The sequence below is a fragment of the Mandrillus leucophaeus genome, unplaced genomic scaffold (genome assembly GCF_000951045.1).
Source record: "Mandrillus leucophaeus isolate KB7577 unplaced genomic scaffold, Mleu.le_1.0 Scaffold58, whole genome shotgun sequence".
NCBI lineage: Eukaryota > Metazoa > Chordata > Mammalia > Primates > Cercopithecidae > Mandrillus > Mandrillus leucophaeus.
The window spans coordinates 1,134,723-1,149,264 of NW_012106252.1; the positions used below are offsets into that span (position 1 = coordinate 1,134,723).

At 47.1% G+C, this 14,542-nt stretch overlaps 1 protein-coding gene across 1 annotated transcript in view; it reads left to right on the forward strand.

Annotated features, from left to right (window-relative positions):
* Positions 1-13,486, forward strand: part of LOC105553080 (signal transducer and activator of transcription 5B-like) — a 97,549-nt gene extending 84,063 nt beyond the window's left edge. Inside the window, exons 12-17 of the mRNA XM_011999027.1 lie at positions 843-937; positions 2,780-2,910; positions 5,233-5,403; positions 9,949-10,000; positions 10,306-10,413; positions 10,887-13,486. Of these exons, the coding sequence (XP_011854417.1) occupies positions 843-937; positions 2,780-2,910; positions 5,233-5,403; positions 9,949-10,000; positions 10,306-10,413; positions 10,887-11,013 (684 nt within the window). The 3' untranslated portion in view covers positions 11,014-13,486. The remainder of the gene's footprint in view (positions 1-842; positions 938-2,779; positions 2,911-5,232; positions 5,404-9,948; positions 10,001-10,305; positions 10,414-10,886) is intronic.
* Positions 13,487-14,542: the final 1,056 nt, after the last annotated feature.

The window sequence follows — 14,542 nt, forward strand, 5'->3', positions numbered from 1 at the left end:
AGACGGGGTTTCTCCATGTTGGTCAGGCTGGTCTCGAACTCCCAACCTCAGGTGATCTGCCTGCCTCAGCCTCCCAAAGTGCTGGGATTACAGGCATGAGCCACTGCACCCACCCTATTTATTTTTGTTTATTTATTTATTTTTGAGATGGTGTCTCGCTCTGTCACAAGGAGTGCAGTGGTGTGGTCTCGGCTCACTGCAACCTCCGCCTCCCAGATTCAAGCAATTCTGCCTCAGCCTCCTGAGTAGCTAGGATTACAGGCACCCGCCACCATGTCCAGCTAATTTTTGTGTTTTTAGTAGAGACAGGGTTTCACTATGTTGGCCAGGCTGGTCTCAAAACTCCTGACCTCAAGTGATCTGCCTACCTCGGCCTCCCAAAGTGCTGGGATTACATGCATGAGCCACCATGCCCAGCATCACTTTGATTTTAATTTAACTTTTGTTTCTTTTCCTGCCCGCCCCCACCCCCAAGGTATTTTAAATGTCTTTAATTTGGAGCCTAACAATGTGCATTTCTCAGAAGCTCCCAGGTGACACTGATGCTGCTGGTCACAGACCACACATCAAAACTAGCAAGGGACGGGTCAGCCCAGCCCCAGGTGAAAGTGTCTGTAGCAGGACCCCACTGGGTGCTGGTAACTGCAGTGTGGTATTTTCCCCTTCTTGCCTCTTTTCTTCTCCATGGGACCATTAGGTAAAACTCAGGTAGGTGGGGATGTTTGTACACCTCTGACAAGGGTAGATGTTTGTTTCCCATTTAATTTTTCCAATTAAATATATGTATAATATTCCAAGTGTTACTCTTGTTTTCTTGTGTTTACTGTTGTATCTCCAACCAGGAGAATTTACCAGGACGGAATTACACTTTCTGGCAGTGGTTTGATGGTGTGATGGAAGTGTTAAAAAAACATCTCAAGCCTCATTGGAATGATGGGTGAGAATCATTATTTCTTAAGGCACCAACAGAGTCTGAAGGTCTTCTTTCTGGCATCATAAGTCACACTCTGCTTCTGTCCTTTGTCCTTGAGAACCTTGTGTTCCTGGCGCAGAAACTGTTCAACAACAGCAGCAGCCACCTGGAGGACTACAGCGGCCTGTCCGTGTCCTGGTCCCAGTTCAACAGGGTAGGGGCCCGGCCACCAGCAGCTGTTAGATCTGTCCCTCCCAACTAAACATTCTCAGGAGTCTCCCTGCCCTGGGCCCTTATTCTTCATGTCTGTAATAAAATGTACCAAAAGTATTAGAAGCTTCTGACTAGATGGACAACTTGAGAGTTACCCAGGTCACATGTAGAAAACGTCTACAGTTAATGCATTTTCTTCCTTTGTAAAGGAAATAGAGCAAAACAGACGTTAACATAGCTCATGAGAAGCAAAGCTTTTGAGGGGATGCGAACTCTGGGCCTCTCTCCCCTTCACTCTTTTGTGTTCCCCATGTATAATGCCAGATCAGGCTCCTATGGGACCCTCAACCCACGCAAAGGGATGCTGATGAAAGAAACTTCTCCTCTAGCATCTGCTAATTCAGATGTTACTTTGATTTTATTTTTATTTATTTATTTATTTATTTTTGAGATAGAGTTTCACTCTTGTTGCCCAGGCTGGACTACAATGGCATAATCTCGGCTCACCACAGCCTCCGCCTCCTGGGTTCAAGTGATTCTCCTGCCTCAGCCTCCCAAGTAGCTGGGATTACAGGCATGCGCCACCACACACGGCTAATTTTGTATTTTTAGTAGAGACGGGGTTTCTCCATGTTGGTCAGGCTGGTCTCGAACTCCCAACCTCAGGTGATCTGCCTGCCTCAGCCTCCCAAAGTGCTGGGATTACAGGCATGAGCCACTGCACCCACCCTATTTATTTTTGTTTATTTATTTATTTTTGAGATGGTGTCTCGCTCTGTCACAAGGAGTGCAGTGGTGTGGTCTCGGCTCACTGCAACCTCCGCCTCCCAGATTCAAGCAATTCTGCCTCAGCCTCCTGAGTAGCTAGGATTACAGGCACCCGCCACCATGTCCAGCTAATTTTTGTGTTTTTAGTAGAGACAGGGTTTCACTATGTTGGCCAGGCTGGTCTCAAAACTCCTGACCTCAAGTGATCTGCCTACCTCGGCCTCCCAAAGTGCTGGGATTACATGCATGAGCCACCATGCCCAGCATCACTTTGATTTTAATTTAACTTTTGTTTCTTTTCCTGCCCGCCCCCACCCCCAAGGTATTTTAAATGTCTTTAATTTGGAGCCTAACAATGTGCATTTCTCAGAAGCTCCCAGGTGACACTGATGCTGCTGGTCACAGACCACACATCAAAACTAGCAAGGGACGGGTCAGCCCAGCCCCAGGTGAAAGTGTCTGTAGCAGGACCCCACTGGGTGCTGGTAACTGCAGTGTGGTATTTTCCCCTTCTTGCCTCTTTTCTTCTCCATGGGACCATTAGGTAAAACTCAGGTAGGTGGGGATGTTTGTACACCTCTGACAAGGGTAGATGTTTGTTTCCCATTTAATTTTTCCAATTAAATATATGTATAATATTCCAAGTGTTACTCTTGTTTTCTTGTGTTTACTGTTGTATCTCCAACCAGGAGAATTTACCAGGACGGAATTACACTTTCTGGCAGTGGTTTGATGGTGTGATGGAAGTGTTAAAAAAACATCTCAAGCCTCATTGGAATGATGGGTGAGAATCATTATTTCTTAAGGCACCAACAGAGTCTGAAGGTCTTCTTTCTGGCATCATAAGTCACACTCTGCTTCTGTCCTTTGTCCTTGGTGATCCAGGGCCATTTTGGGGTTTGTAAACAAGCAACAGGCCCATGACCTACTCATTAACAAGCCAGATGGGACCTTCCTGCTGAGATTCAGTGACTCAGAAATTGGCGGCATCACCATTGCTTGGAAGTTTGATTCTCGTGAGTGCCCCTCCCTTATGTCCAAAGTTTGCTGCTTTCGTTACAAAATTATTTTAACAAATAATTTAGTGGGTACTTACTATTTGTTGGGGTCAGTTCTAATTATGGGAAACACAAATGTATAGCCATGACATACTTTTAATAAGGCAGCCTATGAAAAATACTAATATGGGAAACACAGTTACTAATTTGGTTATGCATGAAAGTGTATGGCAACATGGTTATACATGAAAGTTAAACCATGACATGGCTACCTATGATACAAGAGTCTGTGCAGAATCTCAGTTGCTTCCCTCTTAAAATGTTTGCCTTATTGTATTACTCTGCATAAAGCTTATTTCAGTGAAGAATTACTTGGATGATTTGGAGTTCTTACAGCAGTAAAAATATTCCTTTTAACATACGGATATTGCCATCAATCATTCTACCCAAGATGTTAGTTCTTTTCTTTTTTTGAAACAGGGTCTCACTCTTTTGCCTGGGCGGGAGTGCAGCGGCACAAACATGGCTCACTGCAGCCTCGACCTCCTGGCCTCAAGCAATCCTCCTGCCTCAGCCTCCTGATTAGCTGGGACCACACACATGCACCACCGCACCCATCTAATTTTTAAATTGTTTGTATGTTGCCCAGGCTGGTCTCAAACTCCTGGGCTCAAACAATCCTCTGCTTCGGCCTCCCAAAGTATTGGGATTACGGGCGTGAGCCACTGCACCAGGGCATCAAGAATGTTAGTTCTCACCTCTGACCCTCACAATAAGGGTAGCTTGCTAGTTCGTTTTCTGTGAATTAAAGTTTTTATTAACTTTTGGCTGGGTGCGGTGGCTCATGCCTGTAATCCCAGCACTTTGGGAGCCTCACGTGGGAGGATCTCTTGAGGCCATGAGTTTAAGACCAGCCTGGACAACATAGCAAGCCCCTGTCTCTAAGTAAATAAATAAATAAGTTAATTAGCTGGGCATGGTGGTGCTCATGGTGTGCGCCTGTAGTCCCAACTACTCTGGAGGGTGAGGCGAGATGATCACTTGACCCCAGGAGTTCAAGGTTACAGTGAGTCATGATCACATTACTGTACTCCAACCTGGACAACAGAGTAAGACCCTGTCTCATAAACAAACAAACAAAAAGGCTGGGCATGGTGGCTCACGCCTGTAATCCCAGCACTTTGGGAGGCCAGGGTGGGCGAATCATGAGGTCAGGAGATTGAGACCATCCTGGCTAACACGGTGAAACCCCATCTCTACTAAAAATACAAAAAAATTAGCCGGGTGTGGTGGTGGGCACCTGTAGTCCCAGCTACTTGGGAAGCTGAGGCAGGAGAATGGCATGAACCCAGAAGGCAGAGCTTGCAGTGAGCCGAAATGGTGCCACTGCACTCTAGCCCAGGCGACAGAGCGAGACTAAATCTCAAAAAAAAAAAAAAAAAATCACTTTTAATAGCTCTTATGCTTTCTCTGGTTGTGGGCATGCTTCCTAGCTCTTATATATCTTTGTATAGGGAATCAGGGATCGGGGGTCAGTAAGAACTGTTTCTTCTACTGAGGACCGGAATACTGTTTGAACTTGAAACGTCTGAGATTATTGGATCTCTTGGGAAGTGATTGGTGTATTACCTGCTTATCTACCCATGGCTTTTATTTTTATTTTTTGAGATGGAGTCTCTGTCACCCAGGCTGGAGTGCAGTGTCATGATCTCAGCTCACTGCAATCTCCACCTCCCAGCCTCAAGCCATCCTCCCGCCTCAGCATAGTACCTGGGACTATGGATGAGCGCCACCACAATTGGCTGATTTTTGTATTTTTAGTAGAGACGGGGTTTCATCATGTTGGCCAGGCTAGTCTCAAACTCCTAACCTCAGGTGATCCACCTGTCTAGGCCTCCAAAAGTGTGAGATTACAGGTGTGAGCCACCATGCCTGGCCCCTACCCATGGCTTTTAAAACTATTTCAGGCCGGGCCAACATAGTGAAACTCCATCTCTACTAAAAATACAAAATTAGCTGGGTGTGGTGGCACGTGCCTGTAATCCCAACTACTTGGGAGGCTAAGGCAGGAGAAATGCCTGAACCAGGGAGTCGGAGGTTGCAGTGAGCCAAGATCACACCACTGCACTCCAGCCTGGTAACAGAGCAAGACTGCATCTCAAAATAAGTAAATAAATAAATGAATAAAAATACTTCACCTGTAACCCATGGTTATTTTTAAATGGAGATTTCTATTGGAGCCATTATAATGGCAAGTTTGAATTTATAGTATGTTTGGGTTTTAAGATTTCCTATTCAGAAATCATGTTTAGAATGTGATTGTTCTGTTTATTGATCTAGAGGAAAGAATGTTTTGGAATCTGATGCCTTTTACCACCAGAGACTTCTCCATTCGGTCCCTAGCCGACCGCTTGGGAGACTTGAATTACCTTATCTACGTGTTTCCTGATCGGCCGAAAGATGAAGTATACTCCAAATACTACACACCAGTTCCCTGCGAGTCTGCTACTGGTAACAGTGTTCGCATTCTGATTTGATTTTGTGTGTGTGTGTGCGCGCCTGTGTGCGTGCGTGCGTGTGTGCGTGTGTTATCTCTCTTGCATGAAAACCCACACAATTACCATTCAGTGAGAGCAGTTTGAGCATTTTCCAGGGCAGATGTAAACCCTGGGCTGGATTCTTCAGTCGTACAGAAAACACATCTGCCACTAATCCCAAATATCAAATTGAAGAAAACATTCTTTTTAATACAAGCTTAGATCAAACAAAATTAGAGAGGTAAAATTTTGTTTTTCATGCCAGAGATAGTTTTATTGCTTTCTGAGTTTAGAAGTATTACATATTTATTACAAAATTTTCAGAAGACGCATAAAGGCATGAAAAAGAAAACAGGCCAGGTACGGTGGGTCATGCCTGTAATCCCAGCACTTTGGGAGACCAAGGCAGGCGGATCATTTGAGGTCAGGAGTTCCAGACCAGCCTGGCCAACATGGTGAAACCCCATCTCTACAAAAAATACAAAAATTAGGTGTGGTGGCGGGTACCTGTAATCGCAGCTACTCGGGAGGCTGAGGCATGAGAATCACTTGAACCCGGGAGGTGGAGATCGCAGTGAGCTGAGACTGTGCCACTGCACTCCAGCCTGGGCAATAGAGTGAGACTCAGGATCAAAAAAAAAAAAAAAGAAAGTAAGTCAGGCGTGGTGGTTCACTCCTATAATCCCAGCACTTTGGGAGGCTGAACCCAGGAGGTGGAGGTTACAGTGAGCTGAGATCGTGCTGTTGCACTCCAGGCTAGGCAACAAGAGTGAAACTCCGTCTCAAAAACAAAAACAAAAAAACAGATACCACACAACATCTCTCATCTAGAGATTAACCTCTATGGATGATTTAGTGACTATTCTTGCACTCTCTAAACAGGTATGTATTATACATTGCATCACCTGATGTTTGAAGTTCCTGTTTGGAGGTTAAATCTAGCAGGAGAATGAACACCATAAACAAGGAAACATATATTCAGGCCAGGCACAGTGGCTCATGCCTGTAATCCCAGCCTTTTGGGAGGCTGAGGCAGGTAGATCACCCAAGGTCAGGAGTTTGAAACCAGCCTGGCCAATGTGATGAAACCCCATCTCTACTAAAAATACGAAAAGTAGCTGGGTGTGGTGGCGGGTGCCTGTAATTCCAGCTACTTGGGAGGCTGAGGCAGGAGAATCACTTGAACCAGGGAGGGAGAGGTTGCAGTGAGCCGAGATTATGCCACTGCACTCCAGCTTGGGCAACAGAGTGAGACTCTGTCTCAAAAACAAACAAACAAAACACAAATGTATTCATTTAGTGATGGGCGCTCTGAAGACAAAGCAAGGTAGAGGGATAGAGAAGTGGCAGGGAGGAGAATTGGAGGTGTTATTTTACTAGAGTGGTCAAAGGGGGTTTCTCTGAGAACATGTTTTTTTTGTTTTTGTTTTTGTTTTTGAGACAGGGTCTCACTTTGTTGCCCAGGCTGGAGTACATTGCTCACTGCAGTCTCCAACTGCTAGGCTCAAGGGATTCCCCCACCTGAGCCTCCCACATAGTTGGGACTACAGGCATGCACCACCAATCCTGGTTAATTATTTTATTTTTATAGATCTGGGGTCTTGCTATGTTTCCCATACTGGTCTCAAATTCCTGGGCTCAAGCAGTGCTCCTTCCTTAGTCCCCCAAGTTTCTGGGATTATAGGCGTGAGTCTGTACCCAGCCAGGATGTGCTATTTGAATAGTCATAAATGAAGTGAGGAAGCTAGCCATACAAAGATCTAGAGAAAAAACATTCTATGCCAAGAGAACAAGTACAAAAATCCTGGGTTGAGAATGGGCATGTCTGGAAAGCCTCAGGAGGGCCAGGGAGGCTGGAGCCTGTTCAGCAGGGAAGATAAGTGGTAAGAGCTGAGGTCAGAGCACTCCAGCCTTGGAGTTCAGGGTAAAAGGTTGGGGTTTGGACCATACTATATATAATTTTTTGTGACTTTTTATTTTTTTCACTTGGAAATATATCCTAGGTAGCTGGGCATGGTGGCTTACGCCTGTAATCCCAGCACTTTGGGAGGCCAAGGCAGGCAGATCACTTGAGGTCAGGAGTTCGAGACCAGCCTGACCAACATGGTGAAACCTCGTCTCTACTAAAAAAAATACAAAAATTAGCCAGGTGTGGTGGCAGACACCCGTAATCCCACTACTCAGGAGGCTGAGGCAAGAGAATCGCTTGAACCCGGGAGGCGGAGGTTGCAGTGAGCTGAGATCACGCCACTGCACTCTAGCCTGGGAACAGAGCAAGACTGCCGCAAAAAATATATATATCCTGTGCAGAGTTGCAGCTCAGTAAATGTAATCTTCCAACATCATTTTGATGATTGCCTACAGTCCCATTGTATTATGGTGAGTTACATGTTCGTTATTTAAGATGCTTATAATTTGGGCCTGGGCACAGTGTCTCATGCCTGTAATTCCAGCACTTTAGTAGGCCAAGGAAGGAGGATTGCTTGAGCCTAGGAGTTTGAGACCAGCCTGGGCAACATAGTGAGACTCCATATCTACAAAAATGAAAGTGAGCTGCGCTTGGTGGCACATGCCTGTAGTCCCAGCTACTCAGAAGGCAGAGGCTGGAGGATTGGTTGAGCCCAGGAATTAGAGGCTGCAATGAGCTATGATTGTGCCATTGTACTGTAGCATATATGACAGAGTAAGATCCTGTTTCAGAAAAAAAAAGTCCTATTTCTGGCAGCATTTCTTTGGTTTTTAGCTTCTTAGCCAATCTATAAAATTCTCTATACACTGTAAAGCACAAAAAAAACATGAGGTATTATGAAAAGGTCGCTCCTGACACTGGAAGCCCTGGAAGAAGAAGATTAGGGTAACAAGCAATTGGTGAACCCTGCAGCATTTCACCCTCTTGGGCTACTTAAATGACAAGCTCTTTGTCCTGTAATCATAGTGGGATCGTCCTTGCCTAGTATAATTAACATTGTACTGATTCCTGTATTCACATACCCAGAAGCAAGACTTCATTCTCCCATGTCAGATATCACATTCTTACTACCTGCTTACCTGGATTTCCATAGTCAGCCTTCTGAAAAGGTCGACCAGATCATGTGCAGGTTTATCTGCTCATCTGCCACATCCCAGTGGGGATTCTGTGGGAAGCAAAGGACACATCGCATTCTTGGCACCAACATCACTCACTGGGACTAGTGACATCAAAGTACCCTAAATGCGGAAGCGCCAGGCGTGAAGAAGCGTGCACGTGCTGGGAAAAGTAGCCTTCCCTTCCCTGAAAGACTAGACACTCAGAGTTAGAGGAACCTCAGACATCATCAGGTCAGATCAGTGACTCTCCAGTGCCTAGGCCTTTCCATAGGATCCCTGACCAGTGCATATGCACCTTCTGCTTGAAAACCTCCAATGATGGTCAGGCACCGTGGCTCACACCTGTAATCCCAGCACTTTGGGAGGCCAAAACGGTGGATCACTTGAGGTCAGGGGTTTGAGACCTGACCAACATGAAGAAACCCCATCTCTACCAAAAATACAAAAATTAGCTGGGCTTGGTGTCACGCACCTGTAATCCCAGCCACTCGGGAGACTGAAGCACAAGAATCGCTTGAACCCAGGAGGTGGAGGTTGCAGTGAGCTGAGATCGCACCACTGCACTCCAGCGTGGGCAACAGAGCGAGACTCTGTCAAAAAAGAAAAAAAAGAAAACCTCCAGTGACAAGGAAATCAGTCCTTCCTAAGATAAATCATTTCTTTTCTGGGCAGTTCTACTTAGTACATTCTTCCCTACATGGCTGAACATTTGTCCTCTTAGGACCTGCCCCTCCTGGTCCTGATTTTATCCCCTGGGTCAGGTAGAGCAAATCCTGTCTCTCTGCTGCATCTTGGACTTTAAGCTTTTCAAGGTATTTTTTTTTAATTAGTACGCAATTAGTGCTTGACTTAGATTTGTATTGAAGTACATAGTTTCCATGGTTTGAAGAATTTATTGAAACATCCAAGCCAATTTGGAAGACATCTTGAATTTCAGTTTTAGTGCTGACCTTCTCCTTTACCAGGTCTTCCTAACAGATTGAAATATTAAATGCTTGGCCAAGTGCAGTGGCTCACGCCTGTAATCCCAGCATTTTGCAGGGCCAAGGTGGGCAGATCACTTGAGGTCAGGAGTTAGAAAACAGCCTGGGCAGCATGGTGGAACCCCATCTCTACTAAAAATACAAATATTAGCCAAAGTGTGGTGGTGCATCTGTAATCCAGCTACTCAGGAGGCTGAGGCATGAGAATCATTTGAACCTGGGAGGCAGAGGCTGCAGTGAACCGAGATTGCACCACTGTACTCCAGCCTGGATGACAGAGTGAGACTGTTTCAAAAAACAAAACAAAAAAGAAATATTAAGGGCTTGTGTCATATCCTTAGATAAGTTAGGTGGTTGTGTTCTGTCCTAAGAAAAGATGTGATTCATAAGGAAGATCACATTTTTATTTCACTTGAGCACTTTGATTCACCACGTTCTCCCCTTGGCAGCTAAAGCCGTTGATGGATACGTGAAGCCACAGATCAAGCAAGTGGTCCCTGAGTAAGTGGCCAGGTGGCTCTGGCCCTCCTTCTGCCTCTTTCCTCCTGTCCCAGACCCTGCCTCCCACCCTGATCCTGGGCCCAGCTTTCTGCTCCCCCAGGAAACCTGTCTCAGCCCTGGGGAGGGACCTGGGCTTGGTCACGCTGTGCCAGTACCCGAGTGCCCACTCCTGTAGCCGGAGCTCCAGGGCCAAGTGGGCACTTTGTCCTTCTACACCCCGAGAAAGACAAACATGCCCCTCGGTCCCCTCCCCGTCAGCTGCCCCGGCCTCCCTGGCGGCTGAAGCTGTTCTCTTCCTTCTGCAGGTTTGTGAACGCATCTGCAGATGCCGGGAGCGGCAGCGCCACGTACATGGACCAGGCCCCCTCCCCAGCTGTGTGCCCCCAGGCTCACTATAACATGTACCCACAGAAGTAGGTGGCATTCTTGTTGGGGTCCACAGGGGAGGAACTGGGGGCTTGGCCCCAGGCTGGACCCCTGGAGGGCTGGTGGGCAAAGGAATCCAGAGCTCCTCTAGATCTGAGACCAGGCAGCCCTGGCCCGGGCTCTGGCCTTTGGGAGGGAGAGATTTGACCAGAAGTGATTGGTGGTTTAGAGTTGGGTTGGGCAAATGTCATCTGTTCCCCTCTCTCAAAATGGAGATTTTTCTTGCTCTAAGGACTGAGTGGAGTTATGCTGTGTCTGGACAGCCGTTGTGAGAGGTAACTGGGGAGGGCATTTCAGTCTGAGTTGCTGTGTAGCCAGCTGTTCGAATGGTCATTCTTTTCCCATGAAGCCCCAGGCTGAGGGCATAGGCTGGCTCAGACTGCTCCCCTGGTGGCCTGTGGGGCTTGGGGTGGTCTCTCACAGCCTTTCCCCCTCCCGTCATCCCTCTTTCCCTCCCAAGCCCTGATTCAGTCCTTGACACCGATGGGGACTTCGATCTGGAGGACACAATGGACGTGGCACGGCGTGTGGAGGAGCTCCTGGGCCGGCCAATGGACAGTCAGTGGATCCCACACGCACAGTCGTGACCCCGCGACCTCTCCGTCTTCAGCTTCTTCATCCTCACCAGAGGAATCACTCTTGTGGATGTTTTAATTCCATGAATCGCTTCTCTTTGGAAACAATACTCATAATGTGAAGTGTTAATACTAGTTGTGACCTTAGTGTTTCTGTGCATGGTGGCACCAGCAAAGGGAGTGCGAGTATGTGTTTGTGTGTTTGTGTGTGTGCGTGTGTGTGTGTGTTTGCACATTATGGTGTTTCTCCCTCTCACTGTCCAAGAGTTTAGTTGTAGCAAAGAGGCCACAGACAGAGGCTGTGGTGGTTTTTACTTTGTGCAAAAAGGCAGTGAGTTTCGTGAAGCCTGGAAGTTGGCCATGTGTCTTAAGAGTGGCTGGACTTTGACATGTGGTTGTTTGAGTAAGAGACGGACAAAGGGAGGAGAAAGCACGTGTGCTCCAGTGAGTCTTCGTCACTCTGCCAAGCAATTGATATATAACCGTGATTGTCTCTGCTTTTCTTCTGAAATGTAGATAACTGCTTTTTGACAAAGAGAGCCTTCCCTCTCCCCTACCCCTGTGTTCTTGGATAGGAATGGGAAAGGGGGCAACCTACAAAGATTGTTGGGGCAAGGGAAGTCACAGGCTTTCCGATGGGCGGTGGCTTTTCACATAACACTTAGCTCATCTTAACATTCTCTCTTTGTCCTTTCTCCCCTCCTGCCTGCCCGAACCCTGGAATTGCCACTCAGTTCCTCTGGGTGTGCACACATGTTTGGAGAAATAGAGGAGAGAAAAGAGGGCCATGTAACTGAGAGCTTACAGTGCCGCCGTTTGTGTTCTGGCCAGAGTGGAGCGCACAGCCCTGACTCCTGGGCGCTGAGACTGTTGCCTGGTTACCCAGGAAGGTGCTGTTCCGGCTGCCCAGCCTTTCTCTGAGCCAGCGGATGCACAGTCAGAGGTGTTCTTCAGGCTTATTAATAATGCTTTTTGCAAATGTTGAATCATGTTTCTGTTTCTAAGTTGGATCTTTTTTGTTTTCCCCTTCCCACCCTAATTTGACATCAAAATTCTCTCTTGTGCATTGGGCCCTGGGTCATTCGAACCCAGGTCACCTCATTCCCATTCTCTGTTCACACCTGATGTCTTGAAGAGTAGGTGGCAGCAGTGTGGGCTGAACCTAGGCCAGCTTGCTCAGCGGGTCACCCTGCTGTGGGGTCCTGGCGGGTGTTGGTAACGTGAGGAAATGCAGTCAGCAGGTTTGCTGGGGAGTTTGATGAAAGTATAAAAACAAAACAAAACAAAAGCCTCGGTATAATTTTGTTCCACGACTTCTTCTGTAGCTTTACACCAGAAGGAAGGAATGGGCTACAGCAGGCAGTGGGGGAAGCGGGGGTGAGCAGGTGTATTAAAATAGCTTACGGGTAAGGCCTAAAAGGTCACCCCTCGGCCCCCTCTCCAAAAGAAGGGCATGAGCACCCCCAGGAGAGGATGGCCCCAAAAACCTTATTTTTATACATGAGAGTAAATAAACAGATATTTTTTTTACAAAAATAACTTCTGAATTTATCAGTGTTTTGCTGTTAAAGAAAAATATTCCTCTATAGTAAATTATTTATTGGAAGATGACTTTTTTAAAGCTGCCGTTTGCCTTGGCTTGGTTTCATACACTGATTTATTTTTCTATGCCAGGCAGTAGAGTCTCTCTGCCTTTGAGGAGCAGGCTACCCACATCCCACTCAGTCCCTCCCTACCCCTCAAGATTTGATGAAAGTTCCAACCGTGAGGATGGGCGCACTGGGGAAGGGTGAGAAGGAGAGCCTGCCTATTCAGGGACCTAGGCTCAAAGAGCTCCTCCCTGCCCGTCACCCAGAGATGCTTCACCGACACCTGCCTCTGAGACCTCGCTGTCTGTTCCAGCAACCCTGGTGGGGGGTCAGACTTGATACACTTTCAGGTTGGGAGTGGACCCACCCCAGGGCCTGCTGAGGACAGAGCAGCCAGGCCGTCCCGGGCCGCTTCGAGCTCACTTTGCAGTTGGCACTGGGTTGGGGAGGAAGAGAGCTGATGAGTGTGGCTTCCCTGAGCGTGGGGTTCCCCTGCTTGTCCAGTTCCAGTTGTGAGCTGTCCTCGGTGTTACTGAGGCTGTGCCTAGAGAGTAGAGATTTTTGATGAAAGGTGTGCTCGCTCTCTGCGTTCTATCTTCTCTCTCCTCCCTGTTCCTGCAAATCACAAGAAAAGGTAGTGGTGTGTCTTGACCCCATCAGCCTCTCACCCACTCCCAGACACACAAGTCCTCAAAGGTTTCAGCTCCGTGTGTGGGATGTGCAGGGTTTTTCTAGGGGGTAGGGAGAGACCAAAATGAATATAACTTAAAATGAAAGTATACTTTTTATAATTTTTCTTTTTAAAACTTTGTGAAATTATTTCAGATACATATTTTAGTGTCAAGGCAGATTAGTTATTTAGCCACCCAAAAAAAGTATTGTGTACAATTTGGGGCAGTCACAAAGTTGTGTATTTTATGTTACAATAAAGACTTCCTCTGAAGGGATGGTATTGAGTCCTGTTTTTACTTTTTTCTGTCACGTGCCAAGGGAGGGCAGCTTGAACACAGGGATAAGTTTCAAATCATCAGCGTGACCCTGAAAAAGGGAACTGGTTGGGTGGTTGGGAGTTGGCAGCCTCAGAGGGCACGTCATTAGCTCTGATGGCAGATGGGGCCTTTCATACCTTCCTGCTCATGTGATGTTTTGAAAATTAGAATGATGGTCTCATCTTCTTGCCTCCTGACTCCAGAAAGCTTGTCCTTTTTTGTTTTCTCTCTTTTTTCCAGCTGCCACACAGGCTGGAGTGCAGTGGCGCGATCTCGGCCCACTGCAAGCTCCGCCTCCTGGCTTCACACCATTCTCCTGCCTCAACCTCCCGAGTAGCTGGAACTACAAGTGCCCGCCACCACACCTGGCTAATTTTTTTGTATTTTTTTAGTAGAGACGAGGTTTCACCGTGTTAACCAGGATGGTCTCGATCTCCTGACCTTGTGATCCACCCACCTCGGCCTCCCAAAGTGCTGGGATTACAGATGTGAGCCACCGCGCCCAGCCGAAAGCTTGTCCTTGAGATTCAGCACATTTAGAGTATCTGACCCTGAGTTCAGCATTGTGTGTGGGATGAGAAATGGTTCCTTCCCGGCAGAGGCTCACAGTTGGAGAAAGGCAGCTACCACAACTGATTATGCTAGGGTATCAGTTCCTGCTGCAATCAAGGCATCCCAAAGTCATTATGCAAAAGAACATGCAGGAAGGACACTGCGCAACTCGAAGTTTTTTTGTTTTGTTTTGTTTTAATTGAGTAGCTGGGATTACAGGCGCCACCACTCCTGGCTAATTTTTGTGTTTTCAGCAGAGATGGGGTTTCACCATGTTGACCAGGCTGGTCTCAAACTCACGACCTCAGGTGATCTACCCGCTTTGGCCTCCCAAAATGCTGGGATTACAGGCGTGAGCCACCATGCCCAGCCTGGAGCTGACTCTTAAGGAACAAATAGAGCCGGGCACGG